Here is a 25,430-nt window from a genome sequence, read left to right as displayed (position 1 = left end):
GCAGTTAACCTATACGCACAAATCTATCCACTATGTACAACGGTGTAGTTAGCTGTTTTCCTTGCCTGATTAGTATCTGATTGGATCCTTGGTTTATGATTGTTTTGGTGGTAAAATCTCTCTATGGTGCCGGACACCACTTTGCGCTGCAGTGGACGCAGAGAACAAAGATGGTAAACAAAGAGAGTGAACAAATGCAAATGAATGGAACAAATCGTTTCAAGGAGCTGTTAGCTATGATTGAACATCATTTTGTGAAAAATCGATTCAACTTAAGAAAGAACGAATGGTTCAATTTAATTCGATACAAATAAAAAAAAACAAATCGTCAACCTGATGACGGCATGATTAATTTGTTTCATCTGCGCCTGAATGCTTAAATAATCCGCCTCTTTCATTGCAAGAGATCAAGACGAGAGAACGTGCAATGAGGCGTAGTGGAGAGCGATGAACTTTTTGTTGTGGTTGCTGTTGCTTGTGTTGACCGAGCAGAAAAAGAACAGTCTGTTTGTTTACTTTCTGTTACCCTGGGTCACATTTCTAAGACATTTTGTTCCTAACCTCTCGGTTTACAACTGCCAAATCGGAAAGGAAAGCGCCCTACATTGCTTCACTCCCCGCGCGCAGTTCATTTATCATGCTGAGCTTTCGTTTACTTTTTTTTTTCTCTCTCTCTCTATGGTTTGCTTCCGTTTACAAGAATGGATCGACGCCCAATCGCACTCATTTATTGTCCAATTTCATTAAATTGTGTTTTTTGTGTGTGTGTGTCTGTGTATGTAGGTATTCGTTTTTTCCGTATTCGCATCGGCAACCCACTAACTGAACCGTGTAATTCTGTTTTCCAAAGGCGTTTTACTTTTCTAGATGGACAACTTGGTTCAATGCTAAGCGGTAGTTAGTCGCCCTGCCCTGCTGTTGGTACTTGGGGGTTTGGGGGTTTTGGTAAATGGGTTTGTGTTCAGCACTCTTACACTTACTTGATCGCCAACGGTCAAGGTTTGGCGCTGTTGGCCAGCACGTTGATCAGCTTCACCTCGTTCGGTCCCGTACCGGACGGGAGCGACACGGACGTGGGCGTCAGGTTTTCCGGCCCATTGCTGGAGGTGCTCGAGGCAGGCGATGCACCGGGCGGCGGTGCCGTGTGCGAGTGCTGCTGCTGATGGAGGTGGTGGTTGGCGGTGGTGAGGCTGAGCGGTGCGAACGGAGGTCCGCTGCCGGAGGCTTTCGTTATTAGTGGGCTGATGCTCACCGGCAGACCGTTGTGGGCACCGATCGTGGCTCCGAACGTGCGCTGGTACGACTCGAGCAGGGACACTTCGGGCGAACCGGGCGCAAGATGGTGCCCGTACAGGTTTCGGTAGAAGTCGGGCCGCATGTACGGGTGATGGTGCAGCGGATTGAGCCCTCGACCGGCGAGCGGGGTGACGGGCATCTTGCCGGGCGATGGGTACCCGCCGGCCGTCGGTGAGGAGGAGTCGGAATCTTTGCTCTCCTTGCTGGCCATATCGGCCAGTGACCAGATGCGTGGTTTTGTGCTGGGGTTGGTGCTGCCACTGGGGGTGTGGTTGACGTCGGGCGGGGTGGAGATGGCGGGCCTCAGATGGGGCGGGAAGTTGGAGGGATGCAGGAGCGGATGGTGGTGGTGACCGGGGACACCCCGGTCGTAGATGTCGGGCGAGTTGGGACCGCTGCCATTGCGCGATCCGTTCCACTCACTGCCGCCCGGGCGATCGAGCATGTCTAACCGTGACGGCCGATCGCCATCTTCACTCGAACCGGTGCCGGAATCTTTGGAATCTATACATGAGTAAAATGAAACAGGATAGTAATACAGTGAGTATCGGGCAAGACTTGAGAATATGCTTTGTTTGAGAATATGCTGTTAAGATCATTCCAATGGTCATTTTGAAAGACGCATTTCGACGGACAAAGCCCTACTGCACGTTTCTGCACAAATCACTCACCTAGTATTTCCTTATCGTCTTTTAAGCTCTTGTTGTCGTCGTCGTCATCATCCAGATTGACATCATCGTCCTCGACGCGGTTGCGCGGTTCCCAGGTCATCTTGTTTTCCTTTTTCAATCGCCTCCGGGCATTGGCGAACCAGGTGGATACCTGCGTGAGCGTCATCTTGGTGATGATCGCCAGCATGATCTTCTCGCCTTTGGTCGGGTAGGGGTTCTTTTTGTGCTCGTTCAGCCAAGCTTTCAGCGTGCTCGTCGTTTCCCGTGTAGCATTTTTTCGCCGTGCTCCATTTAGATCCATGCCGTACCTTGTAGGTGAAATAAATGAAATAATACGGAAAGGGTTTTGATTAGCCTCAAGGGTTTTTTCAGCACGAGCTTAATTCAATTGTAAAGAGATTATTTCCAATACATGACTTTAATGGGTTGTAAGTAACGCCCTAACTAATTGTTCCGAACCCACAATCTACCAAAATCACTGCTAAACTTTTATCCCTGTGAAGCAGTCTTTAGCATCACTGCAGCGTCCTTATGACCGTCTGTCTGTGGTAAATAATAACTTTAATAGCTTCTCATCCCTGGAGTTCACTGACACTAGGTAGCTCTTTCCACGGGCGATAGCGAATCACATAGATGGATGAAAGTGTATGCCGTATCGGTCATTTGAAAACCACATAGTACTTTGAAGCAGCCGGTGTCCATAATTCGATCCTTGCAGCACCCGAACGAAAAACCATAAAGCTGTGGTTTTGTTTGCATTAGAAGGTTCGTTGGGAGGGTCCGATAGCAGCACATATTTTTCACCGTACGATCGTTTGCTGTTTCCCTCCGGACCACACACAAAAACTTTTGTCCAAAAAAAATGCTTTTCACCGTTTCCGGGGTGCTTCAAAACATGTCTGCCACCCCCCAAAAAAGGGTGTGCAATAAAAAGACATCACAGCGCTGAACGCTAACGACAGAAATACACTACTGGTGGCGTTTTGCCATTTGCGCTTGATAAACCTGCCGAAAATCTATCCATAAGCTGTATGGAGTGAGCGAGTTGCAATTAAAATTGCCATGAATAGTCATCAGAACCGCCATGGCTGAGAACGTCTGCGTGTGTTTGTCTGTATGGGTGTTTTGCTCGCATGTGTCTGAACTGTGGGTAAACGTCCCGACACCCCGGCCGGCTCATGTACCTTTGCTGTGCAGCGTTTGGAGTACAGGTCGACAGACAGCGGGCGTGGGTTGTTCGCATATTGTGCAACGAGCATTTAAACATGATGATTTTCGCCGATCTGTTCGTTCGGTCCAAAACCAATGCAACATGGCCTTCCCTTCTGGTGGAGTTTTTGTTACATCTTCGTTTTTCCCCCTCGCGAGAATCGCCAGGATATGGCAAAACGCCAAGATGCGCGGACGTCTGACATGGTGGAATATTGCGGTTCCACGTCGAAGCAAAACACCGTGTTATCTTTTGGCTTAACAAGCGTTTGTTTCTTTAAGTTCGTGTGATGTTGTTTTGATTTCTCGATGCGTTTTGTTTCTGGCTTTGATTCGCTGCTGGGACTGGTGCTCAGTGGAAGGACCCATGTTTAATACGGCGAGTACGCGCGGTTATCAGACAACTTTTATCGATTTTCCATTTTCTCATTTTAAGCAACTAGCCAACGGCAAAGTCCTTTCCATTGATGGAAAGCTGGACGGATGAACGTGAGTGATGTCGTCTGCTTTCCTACCCTCACCGATGGACGGCACCAATGCGCTGTTGTTACAATATCCTTCTGCTTCGTTTCCCCTGTACCGTAGTACGACCGAAAAGCAAACAGCATGTTTTGTAAATCGATGTCTTCCTCATGTGAGGGCCATGTACAGACAAAATTAAAAAAAAACACGGCGCTTTACACGAACAACCAACGTCTTGGCTAATGTACCAACCGGACATCCACCTCACGTTGGACTGTTCATTAAGACGCTTAACCGCATTGGAGGGAGGCAACGATTAAGAAACGAAAATTGGCAGAAAGTGAATAAAATAAACGGCCAAGTTGCTGGTTGGCGATTGCAGTCCGACGTCATCGTATCAGTTTCATCTACGGCTCCGAGGGGCTTTGCGAGCTTACCCTACGGTTGACGCCATGTTTTACAAGCGGCACTGACTCGCCATTACTTATGGCTTCCTCCATATTGGGGCGAGCCGAATTCACTTGCGCAAAGCGAAAGCGCCATACGCTGTATACGCGTTAACCACAAGCTTGATTTGATTCTCGACATTGAGGAGAACATTTAAGCAATTATCAGAATCATGCAGTTGGTTCGCCGATGGTTTGGGTTGATCGGTTACTGTGGCTGTGCGCGCGTTTTCCTCCACAGCACTGGCAGTGCAGTTAGTGAGCCATGAAATATGTACCCCGTCCGACATGGTGCTGATGTTCAGAAATCAGACACAGGAAAGGAATATACTGCTGGCAAACAAAGCAACGTTTGTTGAACTGGATGGGGCTGGACACGAAAGACGAAAGTTGGGTTTGTCTTTTCGTGTTGTTTTACGCGCCATTCATGCGTGCCGTGCCGTTGTACGATGTCACGATCAAGCCTGCCCTGATGACTTCAGATTGATCCTCTCCGCTTTCGTACAATGAGTTCTCTTATTCGCTTAATCGTCTCACTAACATGCCAACTCTTTGTGTGAGATTGGCAAAAATTTGCATGTGCCGGGTAGTTGAACCCATGCCCCAATGGCTGCTCTTATCGCTTTTCTTGCCTGAATAAGAGCTCTCTTTTCATTTAATAAGAATATAATTAATGGTAATTATTGCGCGGGCATGCTTTCCTTCCTGCAAACTGAGCTTAGCAAACATTTGCATGCGAGGCGTGATAGTTTAGCAGCGTCTCCGACTCCAACAACATGCTATGTTGAGTGCTGTGAGAGGCCCCACTCGCTCCAAATGGGTATGAAAAATAGCCCTCCATTCCACCCGGCCAGGTCACATGTATCTGGCAGTGAAATGGAGCGTAACATCGGCTGCTAATGCCCGTGACGTACGGCGGATTGCGTCGTAAAAACCTCAACCCATTAAGCAGCAGTAGTACTTCCCGGGGAGGGTACTACTACTCGCAAAACAAGACATCATGGAATGTGTAGTGAAGATGTTTAGCAACCGGCGTGTCGCTTAAAGAGCGTAACGAAATTAATAGCAATGGTGTCTATTGCTGTACTAGACAGTCACACGCACACACACGCACAAGCCGGCAAACGAGAGTGAGAGTGTGCGATTATTGTCTTGCAAGCGATGAATTTAAATTGCACACGTTGAATCGGGAGCCGCAAGAAGCGTTAGGCATAAATTTCCCAGCGCATTCCGAATTGATGGTGTGACATTATAATGAAATCTTTTGACACTGCGGTCGGGCAGGGAATTACAAGAGCTTAACTAGCAAATTGGGAGCAAGAATGAGATGCTTGTATGCGTTTTTTTGGGTAAAGCTGCCTTCAAAATAGATGAGTAAATTTGAGCAAAATTACCCGAACAATATGCAACTTCCCGCAAATTCCCGACCCACAGCATCCTGGAGGTGTCGCTGCAACCATGCAAAAACAAACAAAAAAGTCACTCAAAACACAATTGTACGACATCCTGCGCTTGTGTCACTGCTGTTTTTGATACATCGCTTCCTTCCCCGAGGGTGGCCAAAGTGAACGTGCCCATATATATGTATATACACTGTTTGCTGCGAGCCCACGGACCGCATGCAAACGTGGCGAATATGCTTTTACGCGATCGGTACCATCGGTATCGGACGAACAGGGTGGACGGGCGAACGATCGATTTCGATTGCGTGAGGCATCGGTTTTGGACCGTGCGACATTGTTCTGCGCAGTGGAACATATTTATTAAAACATTATAAATGGTCATCTTCCTGTCACGCTCGATAATTTGTATTATTTTATGTCCACGGTTCGGTCTCAATCATGGCCTTCGACTTCAACCGTCTCCTTGCCCCGGAGTCTACGTGTTGTTCGGGTTTCATTCATTTCCATGTACGTCTTTCGGTTTTTTGATATTCAGTTCGGATGATTCGTTTTACTCACGACTGGTGGAATGTGTTGTGCCCTCTCGAGGTTTGTTCTCCGTGAGGATCGCTGTTATTTCCCGTTTTCGATACGAAGCACCCGTTTTTTTCTTGTGTATTACTGGTGAGCATGATTGGAAATCAACTCAATTCTGTGCACGGTGCTTCGTAAATCAATAATAAGGCACGTTAGCTAGCGCTTGTCTGGTCACACCTAAGCAGCATGACCCACAAACGGAATTTAGAACGAGCAACAGCAGACGAATATGATATGTTTCATTGGTTGAGCAAACGAAAAAGAACGTATCAAAAAATACCATTCCCGATAGCCGGTGGCTTAAATTGTATGTAAACTTTCTCCAGCGCGCGTCTTCTACCACTTAGTATGGACTCCCTGGAGGCATTTTATGACACTCATAATAGGTGCTGTTATGAGCTTTGATGAGCGCTTGCTTGCGATGGAACAGGTAGCGCACAGACAAAAGCTAGCTTACGATACGCGGTGGGGTTTTGCATAATTCTATGGTGAATTCTTCACCATCCCTACCACCGCGTAGAAAACACGATAATGAATCGTTTAAACGGCAAACAAGTGTCACTCAAATTTGGACACCAGTCAGTCGCGTAAAGGGAATGATGGATTGTTCCGCTCGCGACATCTAATGATTGAATGCTTCTTTTACGCCTGCCCTAGATGTACCCGTTTACCCCATCCTTTCTTGATGTGCATCAATTTTCAATCAAATAAACAGACACATAGACACACATCCCAATCATGTTCATTAATATTCACCAACCGATCTTACCGATTCCGCTAAAAAACTCGGCGTGACCGTTTGGCCTGTGTGTGTGTGTTTTTTTTTTCACGGGAAGTGATCGTGAGTAAAAACGGAGTTTAAAAAGCAAACCGAAATCGAATTGAAAAATCTGCCGCAACTCGTTCGAAAATCACCACTCAAACAGATGACAATCGTCGTCATAAACTTGTCAGTCGAAGCGCGCGATGCGTGCAGCCTGTTTTGTTACGCAGAGGGCTTGCCGGGGTTGTAGGGTTTCTTTTGTGCCGTGTTTCTGTTGCTCTGTACAATGAGCGACACGAACACGGACGGAGGAGCCGTCCGTCGGTAAGTTAATTGTTAATCAATTGAATTATTAGTAATACATTACCGCAAGTCGTTGTCGTATTTGGCCAAAGTCGATGAAACCATCGATGGAATTGAACGCATCGGAATGCTAGGCGGCCTTGAATGGAAGGGATGCCTTTGCTTTCTGTTTTGTTGTTTGCTGCTGGCTGTGTGTGTTTCTGTTTTATTTTTTTAAACGGGAAACAGCTTGTAGCGACACACTTGAATAATTAGTATTGCTATATGCCTGCAGGGTAATCGTATGCGTCGAATTCTGTGCCGATGCGTGAACGACTCATTATCAATCCAAACGCTCCACTGGTGAAACGAATGGAATTGACATTTTGAGGTTCGTCTGAGGTATCGCCAAAGTAACGTAATGCTGTGAGGATCGATTGCATCCATAAAGATTGAGTGCGTACCTTATGTGTTTTCTGACCAGTAACAATAGATGTTTAAGCATTACGTTAGCTTCCTGGACGGCTGTTAAGGCCCCATCAGAACATTTAAAAATACATCCATAAGTAGACAAATGATATTGAATAAATGTTAAAAATGACTTCCAACGCAAGGGAAATATTAAATCATCAACATAACGCAACGGCTTACCATGGTTAACCATCACATTTTTAGATGCTAGTTAACGCTTTACGAGGCTGCCGAAGCGTCCGAGTCCCCGAGTCATTTCCATTTGATGATCGCTGATTGTGCGTGCTTGGTTGAGGTGCGGTTTTCATTCGACTTCCATTTTACGACCGTGCAGTAAATGAAAACCCTTTTCGTTCTACCAGCAAATGACCGTATCATGAAGCTGTTGAGGACGTCGATTGGTACGATAATGTATTAATGGGGATGTCGGGGGCCTCCAACGAAATTCTTATGGCCAGTGCCATAAAACTCGCCTTTACTTTCGAGCCGCGATAGTTTGATGATCAGCGGAAGCTCAATCAACCGTTGGGGGTTAAATGCTACAAAGTTAAACAAAACAAGGCACACTAAAACTTGGGCTCATTGGTTGTCGGTTTTTTTGAGAGAGGTATTTTAATTATCTAAAATCATAACAGCTAGTCGTGATCGTGTAAAATGTGCCCACAAAATGGGCTGACCTCGAGATTAGAGTGCACCACAAATTAAACAAAAAACCCCAATCAATCTCCAGCATCGGCGTCGTTCAGTGTTTCAAATTCAATAAAGTAATTGATTAATGTGAAGCGATATCCGCAAATTAGTATTCAGCCATGTCGGTTTCGCGCTTATTGCTCTCAAACAACGACACAACAGGCCGCCCATCAAACAGATCGTTCCTCATAATTTAGCTTTCAGTCCGTGTCCTTGCACACTCACACACATACTTGCAACAGGCAGTGGAGCAATTTGCATCTAGTCACATTTTTGCCAATTAAACCGCTTGACTTTGGGCGACACGAGCGAAGCCGGGGCGAACGTGGGTCTTCTCGTGCGTCGAGGTAAACTAAACACTGTCCCCCGGACACTTTGTCAACCCGAACGGAGGACGGTGGGCGCTGGAGGAGCCCGGTCCGAAAGATGGCGCGGGGACGACAAATATGTAGGCCTTTCCTTTTAAATTAATACATATTACTTAATAAAGTGTACAAATTAATAGTTACTCGACGGCGGTGACATCGTGTGGCCGTCGTCGTCGTCTGGGGCATCGCCGGGAACGTAACGCATTTGCATTTCACGTTCGGTACAGGATAATGAACATGCCGATTTTATGGCACCGTCAGCGAATGCCAACCATCATGGCCAGTGGTGCATTTGCCCATCTGCCCCCATCTGATGACCGGCGGGATGATGGGGCGGTTTGAAGCTTTCGAAGGAAATTCATCGTCCCGATTGCAACGGTGCGATCGCGATGAACGATCACTGAACTGTGCAAGGTGTTGACAATTTATATCGTTGTAAATTTTGCCTGCCCGCGCTGTGTAACCTCCAGCTGCACTAACAGGGTAATGGTTGATTGCCGTGTGGTCGTGGATTGCACTTTTGCCCGGTGCACTCGCGACCGGGTTACAGTGGGGCGGCGGTATTGCACGTGGATATGCATATGGGCGGCGGAATAAATATTCAAACGCTTCTACTGATAAAAGAGATAAATTACGCCAATTCAGCCGTTTGGAGTGTCCGGTTGGTAGTGATTGCATGATTTATCGGTCGTCGCCGGTTGTGCTGCATGTGGCTTCACTGATCGATGTGAAGAAGCGTTATCTTGCCGCTGCGTTCCGGAACAAAGACAAAGCGAGAAAAAGGAAGAAAAAAAAATCCATACATCCCGCAACCACCGCGAGGGCTCTTCATTTGGCACCACTGCACTGTGGCTGTGGCTTAATGGACGCAAATCGACAGCATGCACTGCAAGTCAATCATTCTCTACCGATCGATTTGGATGGAGGTTGGAAATCCGCCACCAGACGGTGGCCTAGCTGTGTATGAATTTATCATTTTGCACCTATACGCTTAACCCATTTGGATGCGCTTATCTAACGCTTGGAAACCGTCCACTAATGGTCAACGGACGATAATTCTTCTTCGTCTGACTCGGAGGCATGAGCCATCAGTTTTCAACTCGTTTCCTACGGAAGCCTAGTGTCCTGCTTCTAAACAAAAAAAAATAAATAAATAAATAAACGAAAGCGCTTGCCGAATGGTGACAAATGAACGGAAATGGTTGAGAAATTCTGGGGTTGCGTCAACAGTAAATCTCGTACACGCCAAACGCTTGATTGACTTTTGATGGAAAATAATGGCGTATAGCAATTATTCGCCATACGAAGTGCGAAGAACGAAGAACGATACGTGAAATGGACGATCCATACTATGAGTTCCATTTTTGCAGTAGTATGGAGATTTGTATTTGAATAGGGATCTACAAAAAAACAGGATCAAAATTTTGGACTGAAAACTGAACGCAAGTATTAAGTATCGAAAATGGTTCCTTTACAAATCGTTCGACACGTCGATTGCGAGTTTCGATCGTCCAAATGTGGCTCCAGTCCATGAAATAGAGCTAAAAAATTCATTAAACAAGAAAATGGCATTTTTGGTAGCGTTGCAAAAAATGACAGATGCTCGAGTAAAGCATAACCAAAACCAACGAGAGGTAGGATGAAATGATATAATGGAAATTGTCGAATTAAAAATGGGGTGTGATTTTATCCATTTTTTGTTCAATCATCTCCTTCCGTTTCGATGGTAATTTCGAAGACCGTTTTCAACTCACAAGGCCATGTAATGTTCCATGTAAATGTGCTGTTACTTTTAGCAGTGTGGCGTAACGAACAGATATGCTTTAAATAAAGGGATATATACAATATAAATAAACACATGCATAGGTGCAAAATCCATTCCTGGCAATCTCACCCTGTGTTTGGCGAATGGATTATCGAGTGACAATGCATTCATAATGATGCAGGTTCAGTTCAATAAGGTTGTACGTTTGCCGTATGCGATGAGAATCTGCAAATGTGTCTCCACTCCGTCATGTAATCCTGATTAAAAAGAAACGACAAACTGCATGACGAATCGGAATCCTTCAGGTACGTCATTGGCGTAGTTGCCGATTTTTTATGTGGCTGATCTTGTTTTTTGCAGGATACCGATTTTTATTTTGGGCAACATGCCTGTTTCGTTACTTCACGGTTACCGGAGAATACATGAGATGTAAATTAAAAAGCAAACTCGTTTACGGATAATCAATGAACGATGTAATCCAATCGAACGGTAGAATGGTAGGAAGGAGTTGATTAAATTCTTAATGAACTGCAACCGAGGTAAGGTAGCCTGAGAAGCAGCTGCAACAGCATTGTGCCAGCTAACTGTATTTCAGCACAAAGCAGGCTGTCGATGATATAGCTAAAAGAGTGAAACATTTATACTGGAAGTAAGTTTATGATAAATACTTTCAGGTAGATATGGATTTGGAACACATTTTCAAATGTTGGAGCTCACGGAATTAAGATCCATTAAGTGATTTGATCTTTCGTACACAAACTAGGACATGTTTTGAATGTTTTCACTGTTGTGTATTATTTTTTAATTTCCGCTACGCTCATTGACAAGGTGAAGAATTAGTCACCATGTTCCGTGTAAAAGGGACAGGTGTGTTGCTGAGCTCAAAAATCGACTCTAGAAAAAAGAAACACTCACACGAAACATCCCTTATTCCGCACCTTCGAGGTGCTCAGCCCCTCTCCATTACGAAGCGATAGCATCGTGGAAAGATCTCTCGACTAGATAAATCTCCCTTTTGTTCCCGTGTGGTTCTTCACTTCACAGCCCGCAAGTTGGGTTAGATTGATTTATTCTCTGCTCGGCAAAACGCTGGTTGCAATAGCCCACCAGTTTGGGTTTCAATTCATTAGCGGTTGACGGGCGCGCGCGCGCGCATCGTGACACGAAAACACTAGCCAGCCAACCAACTGCAACCTGCTCTATCGGGTTGCGTTGTGCCTTTTTCGGGCAGTGGGCAACCCCGTAGCTAAGGTAGGTGTCGCTGTCGTAAGGTTCGTTTCCGGTTTGGACAGCTTCGCGGTCGTCACCTTTTTGTGTCTTCCCATTTTCAGCGAGATGGCCATCAGACCACACCGATGGGGTGGATTTAAGCGGATCTGATCCCACTGAACCGCCCGCCGACAGCCGACCGCTCTGTCTTCATTTCACGCCCTTATCGGAAGTGACCCGCTTGACAGGCGGGTTCTTCGTGCTTCGTGAAAAATTGAAGAGCGTTCGGTCAGGCATCGCTTGGTTGATGTGATCAGTCACATCAGGTTAGGGAGGTTGAATGGAAGGAAATGCTGGATCTTATCAGGGATTTTGATGATAGACACCGGGCACGATGGATGCTACGGCGGCTTGGTCGAAGAGTACATCTAAACGTCGAAGCGTCACTTTTTGTCTGACAAGGGAAACCCTCAATCGGTTGCATCGTGCAGATGGCCATCTTGAGCCAATCTTAAAACCACACGTTTTGCGGCAACTCGAGGTAAAAAGTTCCACCACACTGACAATTGTTTCATTTTGGTTCGTGTGTTTCAGAGGGAAATTTTGATATGCCGGAAGCCGTGGAACAGTTACAGTGAAGCATTGTGCAATCATGAAATTCGCCATCAGAAGAGTCAAAATTATATTAAAATCAGTTAGACATTTGGTAGCAATGAAACAAAGAAAAAAAAAACAGGCACAGCCATGGCACGGGGCTTTGTCTCATTTTGATTTCATCCACATAACAACCATCCATTCATTTACCAATCTTATTATGGATCAAACACGATTCACGATAGCTCATTTTGTTTCGTGCCTCTTTCGGGGGTTTTGTTTTCTACACTGTGTAATGTTTCCATTCCCTTTCCTAACGCACATCGCACCACGTTTGTTAAACATACAAACCCTTTCCTCAGCCCGTGATATGTTGCCCGTGCGAAACAATAGTCCAGTGGGCGCACTAACGCCTGACATGTGGCCAACCCGTGCCCTGGTGTCAATACCGCAACTGCGAAAGCGATACAATATTACCAGGAATTGACATGGAACGGAATAATAAATTGGCGTAATAAACGCATCAATAATTCATATTCACCGCTACCGTCGGAAAAATGACGGAGTGTATTTTTTTTCTCTTCAGTTCGGCCATTATTCGCTCAAAAAGAAAGTCATTGGTATTGTCGCACTAGCAAACATGTGTATGATCCTCTGTCGGAGGGCACAAGCGACTTGTGTGACGCACGGGCATTATAACGAAATGAAGCGACTCAAGTATCAAAACGAACAGTACATTAACACCGAGCTTGGCAAAAGAGGCACCCTTAGCTGCCCAAAAAGAAATAACGAACGCAAGAAGATTGCTGCACTGCCCACATTTGGCTACATGGGAGAGGTTGGTGTGCAATGTTTTAATTAAATGAAAACATTTGCTGCATAATTAAGATGCGCTGGTTGTACTTCTACGTTCGGTGTTTGTTGATCGGGTTGGTGGGGCGGTTGGTTGAAGCTATAATTAATGACTGTCTTGATGTGTTAATCTAACAGAGGATTACACAGAGCCGTACAATTTCCTCGAGCATTTTGTGAGGGTGATTTTTAAACAAATGTGTTTCCACTGCCGACTGCCACTGCTCAACAGTGGCCATTGCTGGACGCAGCCATAAGCAGTGGCAAATTGCACCGCTATCTTCATAACGCACCTAACGTTGCACCGCGCTACGATACAGTAGCAATCGCACTTCAAAAAGCAACTCGTGTATTAAGACAAATCGCAAAGTCAACTTTGCAAGGGCGGCGGTCTGTTTGATTTCCGAAGCAACAACACAAAACGAGCGGAAAATCGGTAAATCACTCATCGCTCGCCAGTGACCGGAGGTGCGGATGTCGTGCGTGAGAGCAACGGGACAGGGGACGCAGTGGCGACTGATAAACAGTTTGTTTGCCGAACAAGTGTTTGTTTTAAGTCCGTCTTAAGTCAAAGGGCGTCAAGGCGGTAGCGCTCAGAAAATCAATCACTAATTTATCGAAGCTTGCACCCGCTGTTCCGTCCTTCCGCTGTGGACAAGCTGTTTGCGCTATGATTGCGGTGTTTTCTTTTCCGTTACCGCAAGCCGAACGGCCACGGTCAGGCCGACTGACACTCGCAAGCTCTCGAGATGCCGTAAAGAATAAACGTACGAAACAGACAGCACCGACCGCATCGCACGTCCGCTTCATAAAAGTGTCCACCGATACCGCAAAGTGTTAGCTGATCAAAGGGATTTGGTGGGTTCGGATCTGGCCTGCAGCTAGCTGAAAACATAACGTTACTCTGTTCACATCACACACGTGCACTTCCTTTACCGGGGGGGCGGGAGTCATCGTAAATTTGTCATCAACGGGTTTTGGCGGCAGCAATTGCTTAGAAGTTTGTCACATGAAAGCAAACACCGCACGTACTGATGGCGTGTGCGTGTGCACCATCGACGCAGTTGAAGGTGATGAAAACGACACCGGAATGATGGGTGCCCCGTTTGCTCCTGAACAGCGTAGAATATGTAATTCCTAACCTAATTAATCAACTTTACCAAGACTGCTTTTAACGACCAGGAAAAGAGGAAAAAAGCGGCTCTTGCAATCACAAGACAAGTCAGATTGTTGTGGCTCGGAGGAATAGCAAAACACATGTTTCTTGGTCGTGTTCTTTGGTGTGAAAGATTAACGAGAGACTAATTCTTGGCGTTGGCTGTTTATCCACCCAACAAGCTGTCAAGTTTTTGCACCTTTGTTCATGAGGTTCACACACATACACTCGAACACATTTCATGTCGCTTAAACTCGTCCACCCACAAGGACGACCCAGATAATCTACTCCCGTAATAATAGAGCGGATTTGGCTAGGCAGAGGATACTTACGAGTTGAAGGGATAGCCGAACGCCGCATCGTAGGGATGGTAGACGGAAGGATAAGGCCACGGAGCGCCACCAGCGGCAAGGTTTTCTTTCAGATCGATACCTGCAGCCTGTTGTTAAGAATGAAGAACGAAAAATCGATTAATTTTTGCTGTAACTGACACGTTGGCTTTACTAGCATTATGTAAAAATAGAATAGAAAGCAACACTGCTCTACATTTTCCTATGATTAATGGGTTTCTGCGCAAAAATACTCGACAGTGAGCAAATCACGAGCACGATGCTCCCTCGTATCATACGGGTACAGATCCGACAACCGGCTTTAGAGGCGCCTTGATAACTGGAACCAAGTAACCTCCACCAACGGATCACTAATTGTGGAGCAATGGTTTCGGATTCAGTAGGACACCCTAATTATTGTTATTTATGTTTGCCACCGGTTTTCGTGGAGCCAGCCATTATCAAAAGACAGAAGCGCCACGGCACGGACTGATGACGCCAGCCAATTAAAATCACACTTGGTGTTTTTATGCGGCGGGCGCGTGTGTAACCTATTCGGTTGGGCATTTTGACAGGCCGGACCGTGGACGCTTTTTTATATTTTCACTCTTCGTAGCTGTACATTCCATCACATCAGCGGTTCCATGGCGCCTCAAAGTGCGGGAAGCAACACCGAAACATATGTGTTCGTGGGTCGACACTGATAGTGAGATGCCGACATTCGGCAGGTCAGCGAGGTCGTACATGATAGATTGACACTTCGCCGGAACATCGAGCACCTTCGAATGCTCCCCAACGCCAGGAGATCGTGCCGCTTATCGCACAAAACCCGCCAGACGTCACTGTAGGATGCGCCAGAGCGTTGATACAGTCAGACCAGTCGGCCCAGTCGGCTGTAGTTGGTTGCTGTAACGTTTACACTGAATCTGACACGTAATTAATTTTATTGAAAACAAATTACGAACATGCAGCTTCGCTAGAGCAGCGAAGGGACACACACATACCGGGACAGTTCCACCACGATCACGATTGGCGTGTAGCGTGGTGATAGTGGGGTTTTGTGAATTACTGCGAGGGATCAATAACAAAAAATACGGCAATAATTCAAACGAGTGGCAGTATTTGTTATGCCATGTATACTGTTGTCATTCGTTCGTTCGGTATCGCTGGTTTCTCCCGCCCCGAACCCCGATGGATGATCGCGTCTATTTGCGCGCCCTGTACGCCCCGATAAGGCGGGCGCGAAGGGTAGGGGAGTGTTATAGTTTCGTTCGCGATTAGGGCATGCACGGTGGGCATCGCTTTTGCTTCTAAACCCTCGGTGGTCTTTGGCTGCAAATGCGTGTACTGAGCTGTGAGCGTCTTATTGTGATTACTAAATAACGCATCTACCGGCATGTGTGCTGCTGTCGCCGCGTTCGTAGGGGTCAGGCGGGATTATTAGCCTTGTGTTACAGTAACCTCGCGCACGGGCACGCTCTAACACGCTGACGGGTTCTGCCACCTTAGGCACTATAGATTAAAGCAGGAAGGTAAACAGTGCTTAGGTTGTTCAAATTGAACATGCTTGAATGTTAAATGATGATAAACAATAATGCACTAATGAACAATATAATTGTAGTTGCAACGGATCCTTAAATCTTAAAAACTTGATTTCAGCTTTGATAACAAAATGGCTCTCCATTATAGCTCTTCTTTAACTACTGTGTAATATAAACAAACTGACAACCATTAAAATAACAAAATAAACATTTTAATATTCAAATTGCACTCGTGCGACGTAAGTATACTGCAACAAGCAGATAACTGCGTTTAGCGTTGCCTTAGTATCTCTATAATGAAGTTAGTAGCAAGAGAGAAAAGTGTGACATTATTTTTAAAACGTTTCACGCTATCATAGCGTGCCAAAGCACAAGATAACCAACCGGTGGCAAACAAACAACTAAACAAATCAACAAACAAGCAGCCAGACAGACAAGTCAACAGACAGATAGGCCTTTGGACAGTGACAGTCCCCTTTTCTGGCCCAGACCGAAAATGCAAATCCTTGACATTGCGTTAGGTCAACTACGGTAGTAAATAATCGTGCACTTTTTTTAACCTCGCCAAACTGGTTTACTGGCCAGCGAATGCATCCATTTCACCGGACCGGATGATATTTTATTTATGGCCACCAACACCGCTGAGCTGCTGTGCCTTCACAAGCGCACATTGCGTGCAGTTTGACTGGCTATCGCGAGGTCACCGCGAGGAACAGCAATGTTACAACGTGCGCATTATCCAACAATCACGACTTGTGTGTTTGCATTGGTACGCGTGCAACTAGAAAAGCATCCTCGCGCAAATAAACGAATCCAGGCAGGGTACGACTACAGTGCAATCATTCATAATTTTACAAATAAGAAAGTAAACACAAACAGTAAGTCGGCAAAGCCGAAAAAAGTATAGCCCACACAGGGCAAGCAAAGGTTCGGAATTTGTATTATTCCTTATATTTTGCTCTCTTTCTTTTCCCCGTCCCTGGAGGGTTATGATAGTTTGCAGCATAAACACTCACATTACTGCAAACGACTAGCACTGTAAGATCCCCTGCTCTCCATCCCCTTTTTGGTGTACGTGACTTTGGAGGCTAAACAAACCATGGTGCCTGCTACCAGAAATCCAGAGCGGCATATTTTTGCTAAAATTTCTGTGGCAGCCGAGGTTCCAGCTTCAGCAGCGCCATAAGAAGTTTGATCGATTGGCCACAGATCTCGGGCATGATCGTACGGCCGCTCCATAGAAACAGATCACGCTCGGTACGGCGAAGCAATTGTGGCTGACGCTGCACGTTGCAAACAGTTTATGTTATTGTATGAGGCGAACCGTGTTCGAACAGGCCATATTATGTTAGCGTACTTTACAATACAAACAACCACCACGGTGGTCAACGATTAAGCCGATCGAGAGCGTCGTCTGGAGTCTGTGGATCTACCGCGTCGTTTTCCAGCGCTCCGTTGCCTTTCCTTCAGCCCTTCCTGGCATGCCCCTAGGATCCACCCTAAGCAATCGCGTCCAAAGACCTCACAAGACGACGAACGCGAAATGTTTGTTTGATTGTTATACAGCTCTGGGGGTTGTGTTTTTTCCGCCACTGCTCTATAGTAGTAGTTATCCCGATCCGCAACGAAAGCTTCTTACATACCCACTCACACACATCCGGGAGAGTGAAGTGGACGCAATTGAAGCATAAAACAATTGTCATTTGACCATGTCCTTGGGCGGTGGGATTTTATCGCTTACTCCCTTCTAGCGTTCAGATGCATCACAGTATCAATGGAACAATGCAATACCGTGGAGGCTCCTGGGTGGAAGCAAAAAACTACACACTAGCCCTTAATAACAGGCGCCAAGCAGATGGATGAGATGGGAAGGGTGGAAGGGGGTACCAGGCAAATGAAGTCATAAAACTCTACACCGCACACCACGCACCACGGACCACCGTCATCATCGTAAACAGGTTGTAAACGCTAAGCATATTACCGTGCATTTTGAGGCTCCTCACATTGGGCACCATAAACCGAACAATCTTTCGTTTGCATCCACGTCTCAGGGTGGTAAAATTGGGGAGACTCGAATGAAAGAAGGAGAAAAGTAAACACACACTCATATACAAACTCACCCACACACATATGGAAGGAAAAGCCCGAATGGTTATATGCATGCGGAAACTGAAAATTTGAGTTTTCTGTTTCAAAACATTAAACCTTTCAGTGTTTCAGTGTTCTGGTGCGATGTATTATTCTTTTCCTGCATCCTGCTTGTTTCTGTCCTCCCTACTGCTCTGCACTTCCGCACCAAGTGCTTTCGGCTAGTTCTTCATAAATTATGCATGCACACAGTGTTTAAGCTCTATAGCACGGGCTAGATATTGTCAGTCAAGAGACACTGACTCGTGAAGTGAATTGCCTCTCGGGGGAAAATGCGAGAGCATGATTCGATTTGACGGAGCGATTGTAGTAAAAACCTTCGATTTAGAAATTCTTTCCTTTTCTAATGTAGCGTGTGTGAGTGGGGCGAAAAAAAAAACAAGCTGAACCTTTTCTGTTTACGCCCAATTTAGCCCGAGTTGCTCTAGTCGTATTACCCTAGAGGCTGTCAAGGAGATGGTTAAGATAAATTATACGTGCATAAACGTAATTTTTATTTTTATTACTGCCATATTTTTATTTCCTCGCTCAGGATAGGTTTTTGTTTACCTCCTACCATCATTCCCTGGGCTTGACACTGTTGAGCGGATAATATATACTCCAGTCAATAATCCAGTCAACGCATGAGGAAATGGGAGCTGTTGTTGGTAACATTTCTTACTCATCATTACTTCATCGAGCTCCTAGGTTGAAACATTCACCCGCAAGGAAGCTTGAGATGGAAATAAAGATAGCAAGGATCACATCACTTCGTCCCTCAAGGGAGGCTAGGAAGTGGTTTCTTCATTTTTTTCCTCTCTCCTAATTCTGTCCACCTGGAAGGATGTTTATCTATCGTGGGTAAGTTCATTTCATACAGACAGAAATACTTTCATGACAGGTGATTGGTGATCGGTCAAAACATTAAGCTTTTACTTCTTTCGTGCACATTGTTAAAAGCAACGGGTTGAAGTGTTGACTTTCCTTCAGTTTTCAGCCAAGTCAAAGGTAACAACTTCACCACAGCATTTACAAGATAATGATCAGTCGACCGTCAGGAAGGGTCATAAAAAAGACATAAAACATGTGTGTCATTGCATAATTGATTCATAAAAATATATAAACATCGTCACTCATCGTACCTCTTGTTGCTGCTGAAAACTCTCCTCGATGAGTGGATGCATACAGAACAGAAGAAATGAAGTCATAAAGCAGGCCTCGTAATCATTATGCATGTGTGTTGGGCACGCGGGAATATGTTTTAAATATTAAGTTGACAACCATTTGTCTGATTTATGTTGAAGTGAGTAAATCGATCACAAATAAAATAGTTGCATAGTAATAGTTATAATAGTTGCATAAAAGTGTCCTAGACTATTTTTTGTAAAGTTTAAACATTACATGGCATCGGACGTTTAGTATTTCAGGACAACTTCATAAAACAATCGCTTTCGCTTTAGTATTCCAACGAGCATTTAAAAAATAGATTAGCACCTTTCAATGATCGTTTAAGAAAATGAGCTGCCAAGAAGGCCAAACCGACACAAAGTGGAGGATAAAGCGAGCAGATAGACCATGACGCATTGTGGGTCGAGAAGAACGGAACGATACCACCACCTAATCGAACGACACTGCTCCAGGCAGACGCATAAAGGCTGCCCCTTTACAAAATCAGCCGCTTAACTACACTCTTTTCATTCCTTTATTCTCCTCTCAGCCTAGAAGCATTCGTATCGTTGTCCAGGGTGGATGAAAGCGGTGAAGGAATGGCCACATTCACCTGACAAACGCAGAGATGGTGCAAGGCGGGGAACGAAATGTAAACAGAACGTCAAAAAATTTATAGTTATCATGCATTTTATTAACAAGCCTTAAATTTATGATACTGTTTAGTTTACTTTTCCCTTCGCTGATCCATCCCCCGACCTCGTTGCCGGTACGTAACAACAACATTAACAACAAGCCGATCGCGATCTCTCCACACCGCGCTCCGGACGATATTCATTCATGTTCGATGTAAGCTGCCCGGATCTAACAAAACAAACATCTCTTCGCAGAGCATTGAGCAGCAAAGTGTGGACATTCCAGAGCTTCCCCTCGACGGTTGCGTCTGAGAAGTCTCCGCCGTGTGAAGCCACCGAAAGCATCGGCAACGCAACCGAAAGCGACGTGCGAAGCTGCCGGACAATCGAATTCGAATCATTTCGTTCCACCCCGCTGCGTTATGTGCTGTCATGTTGGTTGGGCATTGGAGGTTGTGTTTATCCGTAAATACGTATTCTCTCGCGCTCTCCGTGCATTCGCTTCGATGCGTTAAGCTTGAATATGGTTCCATTCAAGAAAAAATCGCTTTACGCTCGTTAGGGGTGAATGGAAGTGGGGCTTAACAACAATAGGGTAGGCTGGGGAGGAAAAAAAAACAGGGAGATTTTTTCCGTTCCGACATTGGGTCAGCTTACGCAGCTATACTGTCCCGGGAAGAAGGTACGCGCAGTACGTTGGTGTGGAGATTGGTCGGCGACATAAATTGATTGGGCATTATTCATAAATTTTTCGACGGTACCGTGCTGCAGTTGAGCAGCCTGGAACGGTTTTCGAATATTTCGAGCAAAAGCAACACTCGAAGAGCTGGACTTCATGCTCAATGTGTTGCCAAAGCGTATGGTGAAGAGCAGAAGAGAAAAGCTAAATCCCTGTAAGCTATGTCGCGGAGACCTGAACCGGAATCAAGAACGGGAAATTTGGAAGGCATAAACATAACATTTGATTAAATTAAGACATTATTTATGCTAATCGATGGTAATTTTTTTATTGATTCAATCATCATCATGCCCCGGTAAGATATGATGATGATTTGAAAGCTTCCCGTGTTGTCGGGAGATTATGAGATAAACACGAAACTGCACGTTTGATGTATGTTAATCTTTGTTTCGGTGTCACGCTTTGCCACTCCTTAATGGATTGGAGTCAGTGAACAAATGTTTAAACCAGGGATTGTATTTGTTATATAATTTAAACTGGTGGAAAATTTGAAAATATTTACAAAAAAAAAAATGTTGCGAGAAATGTCAAACCTATGCTGTGATTGGCCAACAGATCAAATATCTCTACGTTAACAACGTTAGCTAACCACAGTCGTTGTTAATAACGTCATATCTGCCCACCGTATGTCCACATTATGGTCATGTTCATAGTGGTTATCTTTTGTGGCAACGTATGAAGAATAACACGCACCAAAGCATAAAAAGTACACGGTACACAGATGCTTACAAAACGATGCGAACAATCACAGAATAGCCAACGGAAGCACCACGAGCGGACTGCGATTCGATAGTGTGTCGAGTGTGCCCGGACGGTGAGGGGTTTCTTTTTCCTCGCTCCGTTGGGGATGTCCGACATCCATACGAACATGGCAGATATCGTACCGAAACCACCACACCGTACCCTGCACTAGTGTCCAAGGGTGTGTGTGTGTGTGTGTGTCTGCGTTTTTGTCAGTGATACAAAAAACTAGATTTTATAACATGTCTTCACCACCTTCACAACATGAGAGTGTGTTGTGAAAAATGTGAGCATTTTTTGTTGTTATTGCGTCCCATGCAGGCAGGGTTATAATATTTCACTGCAAAAAATGCGGACGGCTTGAGCGGAATTCGCCGTACCGCTTTCTATGTTTCTCGCTCTCTTCCTATCGAAAAATAGATGTGTGGATGTGAATGACGGTAGTACAGGATTAAAATCATAAAAAAAAACACCCGCGTAAAGTCACAGATTGTACAAAATATACCGTTGCATGAGGCTTTTGGGAGTTACGTTTTTGTTCCGGTGGATTGTTCCTACCGTTTTCAGTATCGCTTCATTGCTATGCTTCTGTATTGTGTGGAACTTTTGGGGTGAAATGAAATTTACAAACGGGAGAAAAAATTCCAACCAGTGCAAAATTGTGAAACAATAACATAGGTTTTGTGGGACTGTTTTGGAAATGATTTTGTAGCTTATGCTATATTTTTTCTATTGGAAATGTAACGACTGACAATGGTAGAGAATGTATGTTGTTTTGTTGCATTTCAGCCGAAAACAATTTAACGAACAAACTCTAATGTTATATCACCCCTCATATAACTGATGTAACGACGTGAATCTCATACAATGAAAATAAAGTTTCAGATTCGGGTTTTGTTTAAATTTTTGAACATTTAAATGTTACACTTTCAAAACGAGCTGTGCAGATGGGTGTCATTGTACAACATGTTAAACAACGTTTGGCTTTTCTTTCTAGCCTCAATTGATTGAACAGAAATAACAGAGCTTGTAATTGAACTGTCGATGAACAGTAAAAAAAAGTATTTGAAACATAACTTACCGCTGGATTCGCATAGAACGGAGCCTGATCGGCACCGATGGCCGGAAAGTAGGCGGCCATCGTTTCCGGCGAGTAGGGCGCACTGTACATCGAGAGCGGTACACCCCCCGGGCCGGCAATGCCGGCGCTCGCTAACCGCTGGTAGCTGATGAGATCGTACTGACACGAGCACACGGTCTGGCCGGAGATGGGATCGGTAAAGATGGGTCGCCCCGTATCGCAACAGCGTCCACCCGAGCTGCCCCCGCTGCCTGCGGCCCCACCCGGCCCGGACGTCGGTGGGCCGGAGGTGGCCGAGCAGGGTGACGCACTCCGGGCGCTGGGGGGCACTGTCGTTACGGCCATCGCGACTGGCGCTGTCGGTGGTGATGATGGCGCAGACGGAACTGTCGGTGTGGTGCTCTGAAAAAGGAGAGGCGACAAAAAATAAACAGGATGAGTGAGATTTGATGACATTAGTACACAATTGCGCTGCGTGAAACATACAATTTTAACTGCCGCATGAACGGGAAGACGAAAGCTTGGTAACAAATTATTGTACGCTTGAAATTACTGTGCATTGCATTGCGCTTATGGAAGGCCAACCGAAGACTGAACAACTGCGGCCGATACCTTAAGAAATGTAACGAATTGCATGTCGGTGCAATTGTGTGTGTGTTTTTTTTTTTCGTGTGTTCCATGTACTCTTCAGTTCAAGAAGGAGATCGTGCAGCGAAACAACAAAAAGGTGCATTCTGAGCAAACTTGTACACTGAAAGCCACTTACACGCAACGACAAGATCACGCACCTGAAGGAACGCAATAATAACATGATTAAGCCGCAAGCAATCGACGTGCAATGGTATCGGTGCCCCTCCGGCCAGATATTGGCAACTGTCAACCGCATGTCAAATGTCAAAATCAATCGTGACGGACATAATCACCCCCTGGTTGGTCGGGAAGGGTCGGTGCAATGAGGCGATGGTGATCCGATTGTGTGTGTATTATCAGCACCGCCTAATGGGTTGCACGAACGGGGGGTAGTGCGACACCGTACAAGGATAAAAATAAGAACTACCGGTTCGCTGCTAGTACTTGTGCATCGTAGCAACAGCATATCAACCGTTGGCAACCGTTTCTAACGCGTCGTGTGTGGGAGCGGGGCTGCATAGGAGGACACAAGAGCGTTGGACAAATACAGCGCTACCATACCCATAAAGCTCCCTATCAATATTGACTCTATAAATCACGTACGCATATAAAGTGAACCAATTTAATGTAATTACAAATACCGCGTCCTCACGATCGATAACCAGCCTTCCAATACTCGCACGAGTGTGTTTGAGTGTGTGTGGAGGAAGATGTGTTGAATGTGTGTGGTTTGAGTATGTGCAAACATAAGCTAAATAACTTGTGCGATGTGATCGCTCGAACAACAGCCGCGACTGCAAGCGACCCGGAGTCTTCTTATCAGGAAAGACTTGAACACCGGAACGGAGGAAGCAAGCAAGCTCGCACGCAAACCCCCGGACCGACAAGCCTGCCGTTGTGTACGTACCCGGAGAACCTTTTCGCTTTACCTTTTTTACTACGCCCGCCAGCTAAATTGAACAACGTTCTGGCTGTTGCGCAGTCATTGATAACAGCGCATCGATGGGCCATGGGACAAAACCTGCGAGAGCAGCACGCCGTTCGAGTAACATGCGACGGTCATTGCGAAGTCAACCACAAAGCACATGTTTGCTTAGCACCACCGCGTAGGCACACAGGAGTTGGATGCACTTTTGCTAAATGATGACGATAAAGCAGAGTGCGAATTTTTAGGCAATTTAGTTCTGGTTATCATGGGCTGATGGAAGCTCTCTATTCTGGTACGTGCTTTGAACGCTTTTGCTAGTGGTTTCAAACGACCCTCCTCAAACTCCAGATATGTTCTATAATCCCTATAATATCTATCTGCAACCAAGGCTGCGAGTGGCTGTTTTGATTGTTTGCAAAAGAGAAATAATAGTATTGCTATCGTGAACATTTACTGCATAATTAAAAGCATTGTTATCACCAAGCCACTTTCTCCACCAACCGAGTCGATGGGGGTAGTGTTTGGCCGTCCGGACTCGCCTGCGACAACTGTGCTGGCACCACCGCACGTAATGTGCGTATCGCTGCCCCTGGCCGATGGCCTCGTTGATTATGTTGCCGGTCTGGTTGTGGTGATGTTTTGTTAAAAAAACATCGATGCATGTAATAACTTTACGCTCTGCAAACTCCACTGTCCACGCTCACGCGCAACAGAGTTCCGCACCAGCGGAATGCAATGTCCTCAAATTAGGTTCGCGATTGTGCTCGTGGCCGGTGCGGGAATGGGTCGTCCGTTTGCGCTTTAGCACTGCGTGCTAGCCCAAGCATATCAGATGCGGTGGCGGGCTGGACAACGGAGCGGTAAAAGGCACTTACAAATCTGATACGCACTCAGGTACGTGTGCAAATGCTCGCGAGCCAACCTGGCGGAGGACGAACACGCTTCGGGCGATATTTACACAGTGTTCGAAGCTGTGCGCTGTGTGTGATTGTGCGCGTTTTCCGGATGTACCATGGGGCATGGTCAGGGGAAATAAATATTTGCCTAGCCATCGTGCATTGGAATGCTACAATTGCAACATGAGCGTGCTTATTTGCTTATGCACATTTGAAGTTGGAATACTAGAAGCAAGAACACGAGCAAGAGGAGAGTTTGTAAGCCAGTAACATTCTTTGCCACTAGGAGCTTTTACTCATTTTTGAAAGCCTTAAATGGGTTGGATTTTTCCACAAAACGATGATCAACAAACCTTGAGACGCACATACGTTTTCTGATTGACTTCATTTTTTTCTATCGCCT

The 25,430-nt window shown here is 45.6% G+C and overlaps 1 protein-coding gene across 1 annotated transcript in view; it reads right to left on the bottom strand.

Moving 5' to 3' along the window:
• Positions 1–217: 217 nt before the first annotated feature.
• LOC121592680 (homeobox protein araucan) overlaps positions 218–25,430 on the bottom strand; it is a 59,727-nt gene continuing 34,514 nt past the window's right edge. Inside the window, exons 2-5 of the mRNA XM_041914341.1 lie at positions 22,574–22,975; positions 14,546–14,652; positions 1,968–2,275; positions 218–1,800 (exon numbers count right to left, since the gene is read on the bottom strand). Coding sequence (XP_041770275.1) covers positions 995–1,800; positions 1,968–2,275; positions 14,546–14,652; positions 22,574–22,975 — 1,623 coding nt within the window. The 3' untranslated portion in view covers positions 218–994. The remainder of the gene's footprint in view (positions 1,801–1,967; positions 2,276–14,545; positions 14,653–22,573; positions 22,976–25,430) is intronic.

Source organism: Anopheles merus, chromosome 2L, assembly GCF_017562075.2.
Source record: "Anopheles merus strain MAF chromosome 2L, AmerM5.1, whole genome shotgun sequence".
NCBI lineage: Eukaryota > Metazoa > Arthropoda > Insecta > Diptera > Culicidae > Anopheles > Anopheles merus.
The sequence above is the reverse complement of the archived record's forward strand: the minus strand, read 5'-3'. Positions and strand labels throughout refer to the sequence as shown.